At 27.3% G+C, this 20,819-nt stretch overlaps 1 protein-coding gene and 1 long non-coding RNA gene across 7 annotated transcripts in view; one reads left to right on the top strand and one right to left on the bottom strand.

Moving 5' to 3' along the window:
* The first annotated feature begins 53 nt into the window (after positions 1 to 53).
* LOC107451939 (uncharacterized) lies at positions 54 to 16,960 on the top strand. 6 transcript variants are annotated; one of them, XR_006226060.2, is made up of 5 exons: positions 54 to 323; positions 981 to 1,055; positions 8,882 to 9,251; positions 14,177 to 14,338; positions 16,683 to 16,960. It is a non-coding gene; the product is annotated as an uncharacterized lncRNA (long non-coding RNA). The 6 variants fall into 6 exon arrangements; XR_011637595.1 differs by lacking the exon at positions 54 to 323 and adding an exon at positions 371 to 542; XR_011637596.1 differs by lacking the exon at positions 54 to 323 and adding an exon at positions 371 to 597.
* Positions 3,837 to 20,819, bottom strand: part of LOC107451935 (uncharacterized) — a gene marked incomplete in the record, with an annotated part of 144,271 nt that continues 127,288 nt past the window's right edge. The window contains 10 exon segments of the mRNA XM_043050349.2: positions 3,837 to 6,340; positions 8,074 to 8,187; positions 8,871 to 9,076; positions 11,242 to 11,443; positions 12,416 to 12,715; positions 14,173 to 14,331; positions 16,670 to 16,831; positions 17,248 to 17,421; positions 18,212 to 18,402; positions 19,557 to 19,827. Coding sequence (XP_042906283.1) covers positions 6,306 to 6,340; positions 8,074 to 8,187; positions 8,871 to 9,076; positions 11,242 to 11,443; positions 12,416 to 12,715; positions 14,173 to 14,331; positions 16,670 to 16,831; positions 17,248 to 17,421; positions 18,212 to 18,402; positions 19,557 to 19,827 — 1,814 coding nt within the window.

The following is a 20,819-nucleotide window of genomic DNA, read 5'->3' as shown; positions in this document are numbered from 1 at the left end:
TCGTATAATATTTAATTAATCATCCCCTTTTTGTAAACACTTAGAGAATAAAAGTAAATAAATAAAGACACGGGAGATGTGATCAGTTACAGAATGATCGCCCAAATCTTGGCAACTTCTGATAAACTATAAGAAAAAGTAAAAAACATTACAAGGACAATTACTAATATTCTCCCAAACGTCACAAAGCTGTCAGAACACAAACTCCTAGGATTCCCATTCCCAAATATGATCCTAATATTTTTTTCTTTCAGCGCATGCGCTATTATTCGCCCGCTACTTACGAACTTAAAAAGAGAAGAATCTGTCCTTTCTCACAAAAGGTAAATAAATAAAAATTTATTATTCTTTGTTTTTGTTGTTTGATAATTCAAAGCCACTGATATATTTCGTTAGAATAAGAAACATTATGGGACGTAGTAAATTACTGGATAATGTGACAAGGATGTTAAAATCTTTGTTTACATTATCTCCTAATCAGCTACCAAAACTCTTTCATTTTAGTATTTCAATAGCAATTGGATTATATATATTTGTTAATGGTAGGTAGTTACTTTATTTGCGTCGCACTATGCTATTGGTTACTTTTAATGGAATGTAAGCAATTTAATATATTTTATATCGAATATTTTGGTTATTTAAATAACTTTTAAAGTACAAATTGTTGTGCTACTATATACATTTTTGTTATCTATAATTTGGTTTTCAATATTAATATTATTTTTCCCACATTGTTGTGATTTAGGGGAGATTTCCGTATGATTTAATTATTTTTATTTAGCGCATATTATTAATGCACATAACATTTGAACATGATTTTAAAAAAGACTAAGTGCTAATCTAGTGTTTGTGTTGGAAAGAAGAAAAAAATCCACATTTTTTAGCAATAATGTGTTCAAATTCATTATACAAAATTACATATTAGTCAAAATTCATTATACTTATTTACCATTGAAGTTATAATTTCTTTTCTTTTTCAGTTTCAAGTTGTCTTTCGAATCAAAAGATGAAATTGGTTAAGATCTTTAAAAAGTTTGCTTGTTGAAAAGGAATTGGTAAGTTTCTTAAAACCTTAGCTAGCTCATATTTCATCAAAAGCTCTCAGGTTATTAATATGTATTTCTTGAGCACTTTATCTTTTGTACGAGTTCTTTTCTATTGTGGTAGCTTTAGGTTAGTCTTTCTTAAAATTTAAATAAATTGAAGAAGTTTTGAGAAGTTATTTCAATATCTATTTTTATCAGCAATTTATTTAAAATTTTACTAGAATTTACATAAACTCTGTTTTTTTAAAAAAAAATATTGTTTAAAAGAGAATGAACTTTTCCGGTTTAAATTAATGCACTGCTAAGAAACCAATTGATTGAAATAAAATTTCATTATTTAATGATAGAAAAATTCAACTCTGAAGATTCACCCTGATTTCCATGATCAATCCAGAAATTAAAACTTTAAAACAAAAATTTACTTCATTATTTTTTTTAAAAATTCATTTAAAAATCGCTTTTAATCACATTTCTTTTATTTACAATGCTTAGAATTGTTATTGTCTTGTCTGTATCCGTGTTAAATATTTCCAAAAGTTTGGAGGATGAGTCATGCATAGAATTATAAAGCTTAAAAGTATTGTTGAATTATTTCCTCATCTTTTATATGCATGTGTTTTTTTAAACAGTGCCTTACTCACTTAATGGAAATTCACCCTGGGCATAATTTTTCATAACCTTCATTCCTTTATAATAAAATAATTCAAAATGAATTGCATAGAAGGAGTTAGAGGCCTGTGAACAGAGATTTGCCTGGGGTCCCAGCAAACCTGTCTACTCACTCTATATGTTTTTTTAAAAAAAATCCGTAAGTTTAAAACTAAATCCATTTGGCGACTTTGCAATTGTATTTGGCTCAGCACACAATGCGGAATTACCCTCATTTGACTTAATAATTAGAAAAAAAATGGTTTAATAATAAAAGAAATATGAGAAAATGATCAGATGTTGCCATATATAAATCGAAGTATACGTCAAAATTTTTAAAAATATGTATATATGTTTTACGAGTAAAAAAAATTAGCAGTTTGAACTGTTATACTATATAAGGTTATTGTTATAGATTGTTAATAAGTAAAATGAATTCTCATTCATTACTTCTTATTGTGTCCCTCATACTATATTCTTAAGCGAAAATATATTTTCAAGTACAGTTAATTATATTTTAAATCCAATTAATTATTTTTCAAATTCAATTATTCATTCATTTTGTTACGATTAACATTAAATAAAATTATAATAATTTATATATTTTAAAAAAACAAAATAATGATTAGGATTTTCTACGTTTTATTAAATTTCAGGACTCAAACACAAACAGTTCTTCAACTAAATGAGAGACACATACACGTAATAACTGTTCTTTTTATTATAGATTTTGTTGTTAAATAATCTATTTATATAAGAAAAGAAAAAAATAGAATATTAAACTGCAGTCATTTAAATTTGTTATAACGTACAATTCCAAAACAAAAAGTTGCTACAAACTATATAAAACTCTAAATTAGAAGTTTTTTTAAACCTTTAGTTGGTATATATGTAGCAGACCCCACAAAAAATTTGCCTTAGCTTCACTTTTGATAGACTGGCTCTGCTTGTATATCACTAATGAATTAACTGTATAGTTCGTTCACCAGGAGTTGGCACTTGACTCCATCTCCTCGGGTGCAGAGTTCATTTCAGCGAGGGAGTAAGAAGAGAAACATCTCCGCTCTTGAAATTGAGACAACCCTTAATGCGAGCCGAACACAAACAGTTACTTCTTTTTCAGTCACTTATTTCGCTTTATCACCTGCTATTATAACTTGCGTTTTTCTAGCTAATTAAATATATTTTAAATTTAAGAACTGCTGTTTTCCCAGCAAAATGTCTAAAACAGGACAAACTATTCACTCAAAAGAGAGAAATATCGTAAAAAATGGCACGAAATATCATCAAATTTATGAAATACTTAAAACAAATGCAGATGCGAAATAAATATATTTGCCATATGATCGCCAAATAGCAACCTTGTTCAGGATTGCTCACAACTTTATCCCAAAAGCAGCGAAATAGTATTGTCGCATACCACATGATGAAGGCAGAGCCAAGTGCCAACTCCTGGTGAATGAGCTATACTTGATAAACAATTAACTGTACAGATTTACGCAGTTTTTGAGACTGAAAAAAAGTAAAGCATTCCTGCAACAGCCCTCCGAAAGCTCCGTCGTCATATGAAATGGTGCTTTTTTTTAATAATATGCTATTTTTATTACTGTTGTGAGTCTGCGACTCATGACGGTTAGATCAAGTTTAGCCAATCTATAGCCAGCAGTTTATATGCTTATTCTGAAAAGAGTAAAACGTCAATATTAAGAAAAGCCACAGTTTACTGAAAATGAAAAGCATTTGAGGTCTAATTTTTTAATATTTAAAAACCTACTCCAATGCTAAATTATCTGGACTCATAAAAATTCGAAAGAAAAAAAAATGGGAATAAGGCAGTGATTTTGATAATATTTATCTCAATAGCTAAAAGTCACCAAATTAGCAATTTTTTAAAAAAACATTTAATAATTTTTAAAATATTTAAGTTATTTGTCTGTTTTAAACCCAAATAACCTCAGTTTTTCACAATAGTACTTCAGTGCTATAACCAGTGAGCCATCAAAACTTTTTTTTAAAAAGTAAACAAATAAATAAATGTTCATTACTGATCAGCATTAAAAATGTTTAATATGTATTTAAGACTATAAACACATTAAAAGAAAAAAAATAATCAAAAAATTTGCAGCAAGAAAATAACTAAAATACATAAAATGATTTTATTTATATAAAAAAAACAGTAAAAACAAAACAACAGTAGATCATACAAAATACACCTCTGAAAAGGAAATGAAAAATATTTCTTTCAAAACTCACATGTGTATTTTATACAAATAAAACAGTAGAAATATCAAATGCTTGTTTTATTTACAAAACATAACGCTTGGAATATCCTTTAGATTAAAGTCTTTTTAAAATCACATAGAAAATTGTTTGTTATAACTTTTTAGTTGTAAATACTTTAAAATACAGTTCAAGTAATGTGTGTATATCCTTTTTTAAACCCCATATACTAAGTTTGCTTCATTTTTCTGAATAACCTGAATAATTTAGAAATTTCTAGAACGCAGAATTAAAATTATTTTCAACTTGTATAAAAATATTTGCATTAATATTTTAAAATAACAAATACCATTAATTTGTGCATTTAGTTTTAAATTTTTAAAAAAATATTTCGTTTATATACTGAAAACTAGCAATTAAAATAACTTATGTTAAGACATTATTAATAAAAATATTGTGATACTACATTTAAGAAATGCTTTATATACTCTTATAAAGCAACTCAATAAGAATGATCTTTAAATTTAAATTATATTTAGTTTATATTAACTTAGAAATAATATATTTGGCAGAACAAAGAAAACTAAAAATTAAGTAGCAACAAAGAGAGAAACACCAAACAAAACACTTTCCCATGTACACATATATGATTATTTTAAAAATGGCATTGATAACACAACCATATCTTGGCAGTATACACAAATGAATGAAACTGAATTATTGAATATGAATTACTTTCACAAAGTATGTAAGAAGTTTTAAATATAATTAACATTTGTTAAATTAGCAATTGCTGAAACAACATTCGTTAAGTTAGAAACAAAACTGTTAATTAAGGGAGAACATCTAAATTCACTTGACTAGTGAAAGAATTCACATTTCACAACTTGCAAATACCTACAAAAATATAACACATTTTATTTCTTATTTACAAAATAAATACACAATATCAATCTGTTTAAAATAACAGAAAAATTTAAAATACGCAAGAAAATTAAAATGATAAATAATTTTAAAAAATATATATTCTAAAGACCAAATTATATATTTCCAATCTTGAGCTGGGATGAGCAATAACATGACTTAAGTCACATTGAATAATTACAAATAAAAAATAATTGCTGAAATGCATGGATTTTAAATTTAATTTAACAATAAATTAAATGATCTAGCTATTGTTACAAGTAAAATAAAGTACAAAATTATGTATTAGGAATGAAATTCGAATGTTTGAAGTTTGTATTAAAGAATAAGCTTTCTTAACATTAAATATGTCTTGATGACGTCAAATAGTAAAATGCTAAACATTTCTGTAACCCCTTAAAATTTGCAAGAGTTAAATCAAATGCTCTAAACAAGGCAAACTGTGCACACTGGAGGTATTTTGAACACTGGATATAATCATAAATTGAAAATAACAATATGAAAGTTAAAAATGAAATTGTTTTATTGATAGTTAACATTTACACAGGATTATAATTTATAACATTTGTTAATTCATAAATAAAATACTGCCTTAATTAAAACTTAAAATTTTGATTTTTGTATTTTTTTTTTACCAAACCAAGATTTGAAATATGTTTTCTTCAATAAAAAAATAATAATTGCTGGTTTCTTGCAAAAAATGTGGCCATTAAGGGGTTATATAGTAATTTGTTTTTGAAAAAGATAATACTAGTTTCTGTAAAAAGATACTATCAACAATAAGTTTACAACAAGTGAAAAACTGATTTAAGCATTAACTATTTCTTCATTGACAAATTACATGAATTATGTTACTTCAAAAAAGTATTTTTTTCTTCAAATATATTAAATTTGTTTTCAAGGAGATCAATTTCACAAAAACTTGCAAATTTCATAGGTACATATTAACAATTAACAACATAAATTTTAATTACATAGTATTATTTTTCATACATTAAAATTTGTAATCGCTACTTACTGTAAATCATTTTTAAAAAATGTGAATAAATAAACATGAAAAAAAAATCAATAAATATATTTCACATCCTTCTTGAAACAATAGCTCATACAACAAAGATAATTTAAAATGATATAAAAAAAAAAGCGGTTGAAAAGTCCATGTGGCATCAAAGAAAGCAATATTTGTTCAGATTAAGTAAGTCAACATCTTTTTTTATAAACATATGTCCTTAGAATTGAATGATATTCAATAGTCACTTGTTTTTGGACTGAGCACATTTACTTAAATAAAGTAAAAAAATAGTCCATGTTATATAGTTCAAACAACATTTATGAAGGTTTCAATTTTAGAAGGTGCATTTTGTATTCTATAATTGAAACTTTTCGGTTATGCTGTACATAGTTCAAATTTTCATGTTTCGTAACAAAAATATTTATCCTATATATCAATCAGCACCAGTTGATAATTCAATGAGGATGCTCTTCACTTTCACTTGCTGAATCTGAAAGTAACAATTATTAAGTAAATAAAATGTGAAAAGAAATATCTGAAAAATTTATAAAATCACATTTTGATTAGTAGGAAGAACAATGGTTAAGTCCCCAAGCTAATAAAAAAAAACATTTCTTTTGTAAAAATCTTATTACTTTAACATTGGATGAAAATATTTTATTATTCTAATGTAATCAATTATATACAAAAATTAGGTTTAAAAGGTATTAATATAATCATCAGGGGTTTGTCCAGACATTTTGTAAAAGGTCCTGTTTTTGTAAAATTTTGAAAAAATTACTCGTAATTTGTGAACATAAAATATACTTTCAACCTGGGTGATGAATTTGTGCAAATAGGGTCCGATTAGTGCAGAAAACTTTTTCAAGGAGTTTTTAAATTGTAAATAGATAACAAGAATATGCTCGGCACTGTAAAATTATAATTAAAAAAAATAAAATTTTCAAAAATAAACAGCAATTGCAGCTACTAAATTAGCGATGCAACATATAAATATTTGATATTTAGCCTATACTGCTGAACGCAGAATATTCATTTCGGAAGAAGCGTCGGTGGAACACAAAACTTAGTTTGTTTACATCCATCTTTCTTGTTTTCCCCTCTGGGAAGGGTTTATTCGATTAACAAAACAATAATGAAAATAAAAAAATTTGTGAAGGGTCCGATTAAAAGAAAAATCCTTTTGTGAAGGGTCCATTTTTAAGTTAAAATATTTTGTGAAGGGTTCGTTTTTATGAAAAGATATTATGTGAAGGATCCGTTAACGGACCCAAATTTCTTCTAAACAGACCCCTGATCATGTACATCAAACTTCCTCCATATTTCTAAAAACTATTCTAAGATTAGCTCCTTGTTGATTTTTTAGGATTCGGCTACTTTTGATGCTGTATCTTCAAATTATAAAACTGTATGCAAGATTGTATTTTTATATGATATATTTATTAATTCTTAATTGGCCAGATTGGTAATTTCAAATCAATGTACATTATGAGAATGAATATAAATATTTCATTTAATGGTTATAATATACCAAAACTTCATTATTTTTTTTACAATAATATAGTTAGTTCAAATATTTTATGAAATATATTTCATGTGAAAGAAACTTGTAAAGATCATTAGATTTGTAGCAATAAATGGTTAATGACATATTCTTCCAAATTAGTAGCTGAGTTTTCAAACAAACAGTAATACTCACAATGCACATAAATGAATATCCTGCTGCTTTTTTTGTGAATTATTTCTAGTCTTTTTTTTTGCTTTAAATTATGATTATCTATCCATTGTTGTTGAAAAATTTATCTCTCTTGAAATTTTTATTTTATAAGTTTGAGTTTGACTTGGTGAACAAAGTAAAAAAAAAATAAAAAGAGAGAGAGTCAGTCCTGGACCAGCAATCTATATAAATGTTAGCATGCTGTTTTGGTTTTTTAAATTTTTTTTGATCTGTTATATTCACAAAATGGTATGTTTCATCATAATTGTAAACAATCACAGTATTTAGATTTTTTATGTAAATTTTTATAACTGCCTATGATTTTAAGATTTTTCTCGGTGTAGTTCTTTCTGTGTTTCATTTTCTTAAATATTATAATATTCACTTCAGCTTCCTTGGTAGTTCATAAAAATTATACCTCAATAAATATAATAAAAATAATAGTAGCTGAATTATAGTAGTATGTAATTATAAACAAGTTAAAAAAAAAGAAACAATTTTAGTACCTCCTTTCTTTCCTTGATATTGATGTCTACGTAATCTATCATATAGATCTTCTTTGGTACCATAAATACTGGCATTACTGTGACCTAATGTATTAGTTTTCCCATGAAAACCATCTGTGAAGAAGAAATGATACAAGTGATTTTAAATAAATCGATTTCCAACTAATTAGCTAATAACTGTTCAAATGAAACGTTTAAAAATCTTAAAGGCATCACTTTAAATGTTAAGTTACATTTTGAAAAGTAGTAAATATTAAAATTTTGAAAATTAATTTATTTTAGCAACTTATTTTTTATTATTTATTTTTAGAAAAAAAAGTAAAATGTATTTTTTTCAAGACTGTTTGTGATTAACACAAATAATAGACAATATGATAAATTCTGATATTACAATGTGTTTTGCATAGTTCTATAAATTTCAACTTTAATCTTTTATATTTTAATGAAATCCGATTATGTAAAGAAAAATTTTGGGTAAATTTGTAAATAGCATGTTTTGAGCTACTAATTCAAATTTCGCATGCAAAATTTGAAGTTGACAACCAACTAAGTTAACATATTTCTTTTCAAAAATGTGAAGGCTGCAATCCAACTTAATAACATCATAAAAAACAGTTTTAAAGAATGAGAGAAAGAAACAGCAACTGTTTACCAATGAAGTTTTATCGAATTAAACAAACCTCAGCTTCAAGCGTTAAAAAAAAAAAATTCTAAAGCTTTGAATGGAATTGCAAAATAATGTTGTCTAAATTTATGCAATTTTATTTATAAAAATTAATAAATAATGCCACGTTTACCTTGCATGTAGGTTTCATTGTAAAAGTTTGGCATTTCCCATCCTTCGTCATCTTCATCTTCGAAATAATGAGCATATGTACTGTGATGAGAAGGTGCAATGCTCTCAGCATAAGGAGCGGGTGCACCATAAAAGAAGTTAGTCTGTGAGCCCGTGAGGTCCATATGAGGCTCTGGCATCTTTTGCATTTTCTTCTTACGAGTAGATCTAAAGAACAAAAAAATAAATTTTATTAATTTTTTGAAGAGAAAGGTATTAAAAACAAACTAAGAAATAATCATCCGGGCTTAAAATCAATGGTGGTCAGTTGGTCCAAGGCTACCCAAATTCGACTCGAAACCCTTTGAAATAATTATTAGTGGTTCAACAATCAATGTTAAGGGTTGGTATGCTGTTTTGTTCTTTTTTGTTCATATTTTACTCTACATTTTTGTCATAAAACAGATTTCCTCATACTTGTAACATTACATGTTCCCTGCATTGTAATTTTTATTCATTTTGTCCACTTTTTTGTAAAAAAAAAATCTAAGAGACATATAAATGATGAGAGAAAATGTGTAAAGACTTGTAATATCTTTTAGTTGCTGGTTCTTCGGATCAAGTGACAATATTTTCCTAATTTGCCCCTTAACACTTAATTTGTCAATAGTTAATTTTTAATGTTCCCATTTTAGAATAGCTAACTAACAAAACATTATTTTTAACATCCATGTTAACATGTGATAGTGTTTTTGGTGATACAGTCGGTTAAGGCGTCGCTCACATTGGTGGATCATGAGTTTGATCCTAATGCAAAACAACCGGCGTGTACACTCAACAAGGTGCACTTTAAATCTGTCGTGGCTGAAAGTTCTCTTATTGGTTTTGGTGTGGAGGTTTGAAGAGAGGTTTACCAGCTCAGCTGCCATCCACATCATCTGACTAGAGACAAAGTTATGTGACATTTCTACTATGCCTGTTAAAAGAATGAAGCTAGGTACTTGGCCATAGTTGCGTGATATGTTTATATGTGATGAAACTTAGTTGATTTGACTAGTATTGTAAACAAAACAATAAGGACACAACTAAATTATTGCCAGGTCTTGTTATAGAACAATAGTATTATTTCTCGTTTCTCTTAAAGGAAAGATTATTATATAATTTTCCATTAAAATATATAATTTATATAGTAATTTATTTTTATTTTGCCTTATGAAACCACCAATTAGTAGATTTAAGTTAATTTGAATAAATCTTAAATTGCAATGTTATTAAGTATCACAAAACTTTTTTAATTATGTCATTCAACATTTACTCTTTCAAGCATGAGAAGTGTTTTAATCCAATAAAGCTAAGAAGTAGCTCCATGGGTGGAAAGTGTCTGGAAGACAGATGAATTACGAACATCTTGGTAAGTTGGACAGATGCTAGTCATTTATATCAACATCTCTTACAAAAAATATAGTGAAGAAAGTAAGAAAGTTCAAAATGGTGCAAATGTCCTGTCAGTCATCAGAAAATAAACTTCTACAGTTCTTCCAATTATTTGAAAGGCAAGATGTTAGGAGGATCTTCAAAGAGTTGCAAAAAAACCCCTATCCCTTGTCGAAAGTGTAGTCAGTTAAGATGACGCTCTTACTCTCTGAAGAACTGGGGTAGTGAGTTCGATTCTGGTGGCTGATAAAACAGCAGGTGTGCATACGCCGATAGGTGCATGTTTAACCCTCTGACTGTTCATCCCGCGATTTCCAAGGGCAACTCAATTTGAGCAAAATCTGCTCATCTCGCGGGCATGTGTTTTTCTTCCTTTATTCATGAGCGCATCCCGTTTAGCAGTATTAGACGTTTAATTTACGTTTTGACCAACAGATGTCGTTAGTTGTCCACTAAATTACCGTATTTGAAGGCGAGTAGTGTAAAGCGATTTCGGTCCAAAAATTGAGCAGAGGGTTAAATCTGCTGTGACAGAGAATCTTCTCATTGGTTGTGGAGAAAAAGTTTGGAGAGAGAGGTACCAGCTCGTCCATGTCTCCTGACCAGGATCGAAATTATGTGGCTCTTCCACCATGGGCATTAAAAGATAGATGCTCGACCAGGGTCGAGTGTTGATGATCTCATTTTTCCGAAGTAGCTTTAGGGCTTCAAATTTTTTATTTGTTTTGAAGTGTAATGTTTCTCAATTTAGCAGGAGATACAGGGATCAGCAAAAGATTATAACCCCTTTTGCAACGTTATCTGCATTTATATCACTACACTAGAATAGACTATTTAAAAATTTGCTTGCTGATCATCTTTAATACTTAGGATAAGTATTTATGATGCATTAATAAAAATATATACATCATTAGAAAAATAAATGATATTTTTAATATTTTATATTTAAAATTTTTTACCTCACACAAATCATCCAAACAAGAAGCACCAAGATGATGATAACTATGACAGCTCCAGCAATACCACTAGCAACATACACAAATTCTGATTTCTCAGTGCAATTATCACCATAAAAGTTAGCTGGGCACATACATCTCGGTTTAAATGTGTGGGGACTAACCTCACAAGTGCCACCATTTTCACAGAAGTTTTCACATGCATCTGAAAAAATAATGTTCATTCAAGAATTTAATTACTACAGTTCTATTTTCTTTTTAATATTTCTTAATCTGTCATATTAAGTTCCGTAAAAAATATCATTGTTTGAATAGTCTATAAGTCTAGATGTTCATTAATAATTCAATTATAGGTATCTAAGGTCATAATTTTGAATGTGTCATAAGATGTATTTAATACATCATATTAAGTGCACTATAACTAGTACCTATGGTATGGTTAACACTTGTTATGGTACACTGCTTGCATTGCATTTTTTCTGCAATCATTGCCATGTACTTACATGGTATAATTTAAACGTGACATTGAAAAAATACATAACTTGAAAAATACATTGTTTTAGATTAAAATTTCATTAATAACCTTTAAATGACTGCCCCCGTTGTTATGTTTTTGCAGCACTATATATTTTTGATTTGTTCTGCAATAGTTTGTATCTCTTGTATGTTAAATTTCTTCATAAAATATTAAACAAATATATTTTTAATTGTTTCATGGTATATATTATGTTATTGCAGGGAAAATTATTGTTACAAAGAAATGTCCTTTAATTTTAAAGAAATGGATTTCATGACAGCCGGAATAAGAAAATGTTGTTTACATCAAATGCAAAAGTTTATTTTTATCTACTTTTTTCCCTTTAAAAATAATTTACAATATTTTTTTACTAAAACTTAATAAGTAATATTTATAATTGACTATTTCAAATTCAATACAAAATTAAGTTCAGAAGTCCTTCAAAACAAAGGACTATTGAAAAGTTGGAAATATACTTAATGCTTCCAAAATTATTGATTTTGCGATCAAGTTAAACATATCAAAACATATTTTAACTTAAACTTACAAAAGCATTTTTTTTTTTAGTTTTTCATGACTATTGAAAGGTTGAAATTATGCTACCAAAATAATTAATTCATTATTCAATTCAAACATATAAAGCTACATTATGAAACTTACGAATGCATTCTTGAGTTGAATTTTTCATGACATATGCGGGCAAACATTCACAAGCAAATTTATCAATCTCTTCATGGTACACACATGCAGCATTTGATTGGCAAATCCTTTCTCTGCCATTCACAAAACAAGGATTAGAGCAATCTTCAAGAGAAGTAGCCCCAGCTCCTTCTGTTGTTGTATCTTGGGGACATTTAATACAATCTGACATCCTATCTTCCTTATCTTGATACGTTCCCTTAGGACACAAAATACAATCTTGGGTTGATGGGTCAACAAACATGCCTGGTTTGCATATGGCTGAAAAAGATGAAATACATTGTTAAACTTAAATTTATTTTAATTATTATTATTCATATAAGGAATGAAGAAAATATAGGTATAAAAAATGAAAACCAGTAAGAGTCTGTGTTATAATCCTCGTACCAATCTTATTATAACATTTAAACATTCATTTAATGTTAAAATATTTCATTTTATATTTTTAAGCTAGAATGCAAAAGAAAAGAATTTATTAACAGTGAAATCTGCAGTTCCCTCTTTTGAGTAATTAATATTCTTGCTACCATTTTGATCTTTTTCGTATGAATTGATCTAAATTTTTTCTCAATAAAAAAGTTTTCAGTCTGCCACTTTTTTTTTTCAAAATATTAAAAGTCTCTAGAAAAAAAGTCTTCTAAGTTTTTCGAAATGAAATTCATTGCAGTGAAAATCTCTGGACTCTTTATATACATTGAAACCTCCAGGAAAGATCACCTCTGTATAACAATCTCCTCTATTTAAAACCACTTTTGAGATGCACAAATTTTTTTCTACGGAAGAAAACGTTTAGAAGATACCGTGAAACGTTTCCAAACGACCAGGCAAACCTCCGCACCAAATGTGGAAAAGATCAAATATATGAATGAAAAAAAAGCAAAACGAATAAGTCCATTCAAATTTATTCAAAAAAATTGTGAGTGGCTCTTATTTATAGAGTTCTTTTTGACTATCTCTGAAAGCGATCATGGAAAGACAACTTCATGTTGCAGTCAAAGTGCACTAAAAACAATTCTATCAAAGACTTATTTTTAGAGTTAAAATTTAAATTAGAAAAAAAAAATAGTTATTTTAGCAAAACTAAGTAAAACAAATCTTTTTTTTTAAACTAACTAATTTTAATGATATAAAATTAAAAGCAAACTTAAACAAAGAACATAATTTTTTATTTAATTAAAACAATTCTATCAGTCATAATTGGTGAGTTTGTTTTTACACATTATATCAGTAAAGGTTATTTTTATAGGTGCTAAATTTTAATAATCGATCTGGTTTTCATGACGCCAACACAAGTAGCATTTCCGCACCAAGAAAATGAAACTGGGCAAAATTAAAATTGCTTGCGATAAATCATATACCTTCGATAACCTTCTGAAGTCAATGAAGGTAACCAAGAACGGCAAACTTCCATTAACGACCATTTTATTGTGTAACATAGAGTGGTCGCTCCCGAGAGGTTTCACTGCATATATATATATAGACCTCCAGGTCTTAAATGATTTTTTTAAAATGAGAAACTTCCTACTTTTCACATTAAAAAGGAAAAGAATTTTGTCAAAATACATACTTTCCTAATTTATTAATATTTAAATCTTGTTAATATTTAAGCTTAAATTTTTATAAGTGTATGATGATACAATTCAATATGTTTAAGATATTGTACATCTTTATCATAAAAACTTCATCAAAGATTCAACATATTCATTGTTTTTATTTACCTAGGTAACATTCTTGTTCACTGGTGGCTGCAACTTCAGGCGTTGTTTTTCCAGGAACACATTGTTGGCAGGATGGCATACCTCTAGACCTGAAATAGCCTCTCTGGCAGGGAACACATTCCCCATTCTCATCTAACTCATATCCTGACAGGCATTCCTCTGCAGAGTAATGAAGTATTTTATTTTTAAAATGAAAAAAATATATTAGCACATAGACATGTCTAAATTACTTATAAGCAGGGTTGACAAAATTCATGATTTTGTATTATATTTAAAACGGATTTTTTGATTTTTTTAAAAAATCTTTACCGGTGAAATCATCTGAAAATATATTAACATTACTTAATATTATTTAAAAACCATAATATAGCTAAAATAGTAGATATTTCTAACTAAAATGTTTCAAAATTCTTATTTAATTTCAACAAACTCATCACTGAATTAATTATATCATGGTTATTTTTGCTTAAGCTAAACATTCTAAAATAGCTCTTGGGTCTAGCATAATTTCTAATCATTGAAGAATAGCTTTTTGCTATTATTTATAATTTTTCCACCCTTTCTCCATGGTTTATTAATTTTTGATATTTTTAATACGCTGTTATTACAGCATGCTACACTATTTTACTCATTCACTTCAAGGCTATTTCATCCATTACATTTGATATTAATATGTTACATTTTTAATTAATGCGATGTATACGACACATAAATTTCAGATTTATGTAAAAAAAATTTGTTACCGATTTATTAAAAAAATCACTTTTTGATATGCTTAGTTTTTTAGTAAATCCACTATTTCTTCGACTATTTCTCTCTCTCTCTCTTTTTTTTAAAAAAGAAAATTATCCTTTTTATCCGATGTTAAGGCGTGCATAATTCAAATTCAACCCCTTTAGGATCATGATCATATTTTATGATGGCACGATTTTTCTTTCACAGCCCACGGGGTATCATATGAAACGAGACCTTTGTGACCCTAGCAACTCAGAGGGTGGGGACCTTGAGAAGGACTTTTGTTTCTATAGGCGAATCCTTAAGGCAGGGGTCGGCAACCTGTTTGTCCTTAAGGGCGCAATACTAAATTTGAAAATCACCGAGGGCGCATATTTTACAGATAATCATGCACAATCCTAAACTCAACTGACTACTTGCTGTAAATCGCCGTTTGACAAGAGTTAAGTAAATCGCTCTGGCTATCATACATTTACATTAGTCCAGTGAGGGCGCATTAGAAATCGTTCAAGGGCGTCGCGTTGCCTACCCCTGCCTTAAGGGGTTAAGGTAGAAAAACTTTTTGAGTGCACTTTGTTTGTGACGATTCTATTGTACATCATCGTGAATTTTTAAGCAGTAATTAGTCGTTTTTTGGCAATTTCCACGCATTTTTGCAATTTTGATACTTTTATAATATTATTATTTCGTATTTTAGTGATCAGTTTTTGCTTTACTCTTTTCACCTCAATCCCATTCTAAAACTACATTGTTTAAATTTTTTATAGATTAAATTTTTGCAATAATAACGGCTATTTAACATTCATTTAGCTCTCCGTGTCATATTAAAAAACACATCGTTTTTATACTCTTGAAAAAAAGTCCTCTCTGTTAGGAATTCATTAAAAAAAAAAAAAAAAAAAAAAAAAAAAAAAAAAAAAAAAAAAAAAAAACAAATGAGTGCAATTAATAAATATGTATTGACTTTACATGATAGCGACAATATTTTTCTTGCTTACTTTCACTGCTATTTTAATATACTTTAAGCTGTAATAGATGGAGTTAAACATTATTTTTTAGTTAGGAAAAATTAGAAAATATTTATTATGTAATTTTATTTGAAAAATTTTTCAATAGCAATTACTTTAAATGTAATATAAAGTTATATTTGATTTCTATAGCAATAAATGTTTTTAAATCAATTTCTTCTCTTTTATTTGTGTATTTTTAAGTTTGTTAAGATGCTGAAAGGATATTAACATTGTTTTTAATTAAGTCACGATTTATCACTTTTCAAAAAATTTTAATCACTATTTTTCTCTATTTTTTTTCTTTCTATAATGACTTCTGCTGTGCTCTGCAATTTTATCAATTAGTAACATTTTATACATACTACGTCTTTATGAGAGTCTGTGAATGCTAAAACTTTATTAATCAATTTAGACTAAAATGATTTATTACTACAGTGGACAGACACTTTTCATTACATTAGAAAAGAAAAAAATTAAACCAATTTAAACTGCATAATTTTAAAACTTGGTAGAACTTAATATAAAGATTACAGGACTGTGGTCATACTCGTGTGAAAAGATATGACTTTTTGATGCATGCCATTGCAGACATATTAATGAACATTTTAAAATTCCTTTTAAAAATTATGGAATAACATTTTTAAAAAAAAAATCGAAGAGAAGTTCTAATTTAAATTTACTTCTTAAACTATCTTTAGCAATTAAATCAATACAAGATTTTTTTAGCAGTTAGCTTATCTGAAAAAAGTTACCTCTGCATTCTAGTTTAGATACTGCTTGGTTACGGCGCGTTGTAAGGCCAGCACCACAAGGTATACAGTTGAATGTTCCTTCTGCAGGTTGATAGAATCCATAACCACAAGGCAAACAGGCTCCAACTTGTTCATCATAGTAATTTCCAGCAGAACAATGTGCTAGAAAAGATATATTCAGAGATTTAAAGATTTTTTATAGTTGAGAGTATTTTGTTTTATGTTTTAATTCAAGCAAACCATATTTTGTAAAGAGAATAATGTAGCTACATAAAATAGTTATCTTTTCATGGTAATTTAATTATCATATAAAAACCAATTTACAAATTCTTGTCATAGGACTATCTGTATTTTTTTTTCTAGAATAAGTAAATGTACAAATTTACTTATTCTAGATTCAAATTTATTTATTCTTATTATTCTTAGCATTCAAATTTATTTATTCTTTATATGTCCTTACTCATCAATAGCATATCATAGTTTTTAACTATAACATATAATATTCCATGATCCATATGCATTAGTGCACATAGATACACATAAAAACATTTAAAATGATAAAAAAAATAGCTCCTTACCTTTACATTCATCATCAGATCTAGCTCCAGTAGACTGGGTAGTACCTTGTCGCCCATCAATCAGTGGACAAGGTTTACAGGCAAGGGATCCCATTTCATTTTGGTAAAAACCAATAGGACAAGAATGGCAGTCTGTAGTTGCATTTTCATAATAAGTACCAACAGAACACTCAACTGAAAGGAAACAAAATATTATATTTGGGTAGGGTTTACACGTAAGCTTAGGAAGGACATCTATAAGAATTCATTTATTTATATTTATGACACTTAGAAATTAGTTAAAATTATTTTATAAATTATGTATTATTTAGAAGTAAAAAAATATTTAAAAAAAAGATATTGAATATTTATTATTGCAAAAAGAACAAAATTTATTTGCATAAAATCAAAATATTCTATTTTATAAGGGATATTTTTAGAAAGGTTTCTGAAGTAAATTGGATTTGTTGCAACATTCAATCTCTTTAAAAAAAAATTAAAATTCCAGTAGATAATTTAAAGTTAAATACAGAGAAAAAAATGCAAGATAGAAAATAAAATTTGCAAAAAAAAACTTTTTAGTAGTTTTTTAATGGGTATTATGATATTATTCACACATATATACTTTCAAACACATTAATTTTTATTGTATTCCCTTCCTTCAAGTTTAATATTAAGCCCTTTAAGCTATTGTCAAGAACATATGATAACAATTACTTCCCAAAGTACACGAACTTTTAACAGATGATGCAAAGAAACTTATCCACTTAAATTGATAGTTAACAAAGTTATGTCATTTAACTTACTGTAATATTTTAGTTCAAATTTAAAAATAAATGGAATTCTATGCAAATTCATTTACTAAGAATTTTAAAACCAGATTTATTAATTACACACTAATGCTCTTATATGGAAAATACCTAACATTATAACTATTTGGAGATGTAAACAATCGACAATTATTAAAAACTTTAATTATACTAACCACAGCTAGATCCCATGACAACTTCACCAAGAGGACAAGCATAGTCAGTAACCATTCTCAATGAAGTCAAATCTGGCATTACATTTGGCAGGATATTGCGGACATCAAAAGCAGATCTTTGCAGAATAGCATTTTCAGCAACTTCTTGCACAGTTGACCTCTCTTGACTGTTTTTATTTTTCACAGGATCACTTTAAAAATATTATAATTTTTTTGATAAAAAGTATTAAAACATATACAAAAAGCTACATAGAGAATACAAAAGAATCATTAAACAGAAAATAATAATAAAAAAAAAACGTAAAATTACTTAAAACTAATACTATTGTCTTATTATCTCATTTATAAATTCCATAAGATGTTTATACTATTATCAGAGGATAAAATTGTATGCAAAATAGAAAATAACTAGTCAAAAAATGAGCAAATAAATAAATAAATAAATGATTATAAAGATTATTTCTCAATGAAGTAAAATTCTAAGCTGGCATAATTTTTATAAAAATAAAGTTGACTGATTATTTTTAAACTATCAACAACCTTCCCTTTCTTATAGTGCCCTAAGTGCCAAATTCTGTTTTACCTCCATTAGTAAATTAAAATTAAAAGTACGGATAAAAGTAAAACCTAGAGTAAATCAAAGTTTCAAATGCTCTAATTTTTTTACTTCAAAAAATCAAAATAAAAACAAATTATGACATGATTATTTCCTTATTGCATAATAATGAGTAATTGTGCCATAATTTGCTTGTTTTTAGATGTTTTAAAAATATTTTTTTCTACTTTTGAAATTTATGGGTTTACCTGAACTTGCTTTTTTTTTTTACTGTTGTTACCTAAAATTTTAAATCATTAATGGAGGTGTAACAGAATTTGCCCTGAAGGGTTTTTCCCTCCCCGTAGCCTCCTCTTAATTTGGAAAAAATCATTTAAACTACCCAAATACTTAAATTTTTTTTTAATTTTAACAATTTGTCTATTCTTAATTTTAGTTACCAGAATAGTAACCTCAATTAAAGTATCAAAACTTGTAACTTCGCAAAATTTTTTTCCCCTAGTGAGCCATAAAAAAATGTGAATTGCCATTGTGACTTCAATCTTTCTCAATCGGCAAGTTGATAGTTCGATTTTTTAAGTTCTGTGCATTTTGAAAAACTGCAGGATAGCAAATTTTCAGCTGTGTAATTATTTTTTGACATCCTCTGAAAAATAACAACAAAAAAAAAGACAAAATGGCCAGAAAAAAATTCAAATTACATAAAAAAAATGAGAAAATCATAATTTTTAAGGAAAAAACTAATATATGGTAATATATAATTTGAAATGAAATTGTAAAAATTCTTACTCTTTAGCTGGAAATTGCACTTCAATTGTGTAAATATCACTGGCTTCAACTTGTCTCTTTCCTCTTGACTGCTTGTTACATTTCACAATAACTTTCATATCACCACAATTAGTATCGGGACCATCATCCAAGCAAATATTCCAATCATTGTTAACCTTTCTTAAGCTGTCTTTAATTCTGTCATGAAGAATTTTACGTCCTGAGTCTGAGCATATAACAGATGATTGGAAATCCATAGCAATGCGGAAGATTCGACGAGCTGGTTTCTTACCTGTTAAATTATTATGTATGATAAAATGTATGAGAAATTAAAATCCTAGAATATTACATTAATTCTAAGAATATTAATGTTGAGAATTATAAGAATTATAATTAAGAATATTAATTTTAATATTAAGAATATTCTAAGAATATATAACAGAAATTAACTCATATTATTTCGTAGCTACTTTATCAGGTATGTGATCCAATAAACAAATACGGAAAAAAAGCAACACTGAAATAGCATTAAGATATAAGTTTGACAGTTGACGAATTTCATACATGTTTTTACCTCCATCTAGTAGCTATTTCATAGAAAACCAAATATTCTACTCATCAAAAACTTACTAAATTTAGCAAAAATACTGAAATATAAAATTTCACTTATAACAGTATGACATAACATATAACAGTATATTTTATTTTAATAAAATGTTGCTCTTTTATATTAATAATATTTTAAACCCTATTAATGCCTAAATTAATGTTTTTTTAATAATATTTTACATATTAATAACAAATTTTAAAAAATTACTAAAGGAAACATTCTGCAAAAAAACGCTTTGTTTTATTTGAACCTCATTCACAAAATTTTGAGTTGCATTGCAAAATTACAAAAAAAAACCTTATTAAAATATAATTATTCTAATTCTAGATAAAAAATTTAAAAAAAAAGACTAAATGCAAATGAATTAACTAATAAATAATGAGAACTAATTAATACATAACACTTATATAAATAATACTGGGATATAAAACACTACTTTATCAACTAAAAAATAAAAACTAATTTTAAATTAATGCTGACAAAATATTTCTTGTGAGTTCATGCATTTTTCAGATTGTTTTAAAATAGGGTTGTTGAAATCAACTATTTTAAAATTATGAGAAAAATTTTAAATTTTACAAGCTGGAAGTATGAAAGGGTGGTTAGGACTTAAATGCAGGCAAGTTAAATAAAAGGTTACATTATAAATCAAACAATACAATAAATTGTTAACA

This window comes from Parasteatoda tepidariorum, chromosome 8 (assembly GCF_043381705.1).
Source record: "Parasteatoda tepidariorum isolate YZ-2023 chromosome 8, CAS_Ptep_4.0, whole genome shotgun sequence".
NCBI lineage: Eukaryota > Metazoa > Arthropoda > Arachnida > Araneae > Theridiidae > Parasteatoda > Parasteatoda tepidariorum.
The sequence above is the reverse complement of the archived record's forward strand: the minus strand, read 5'-3'. Positions and strand labels throughout refer to the sequence as shown.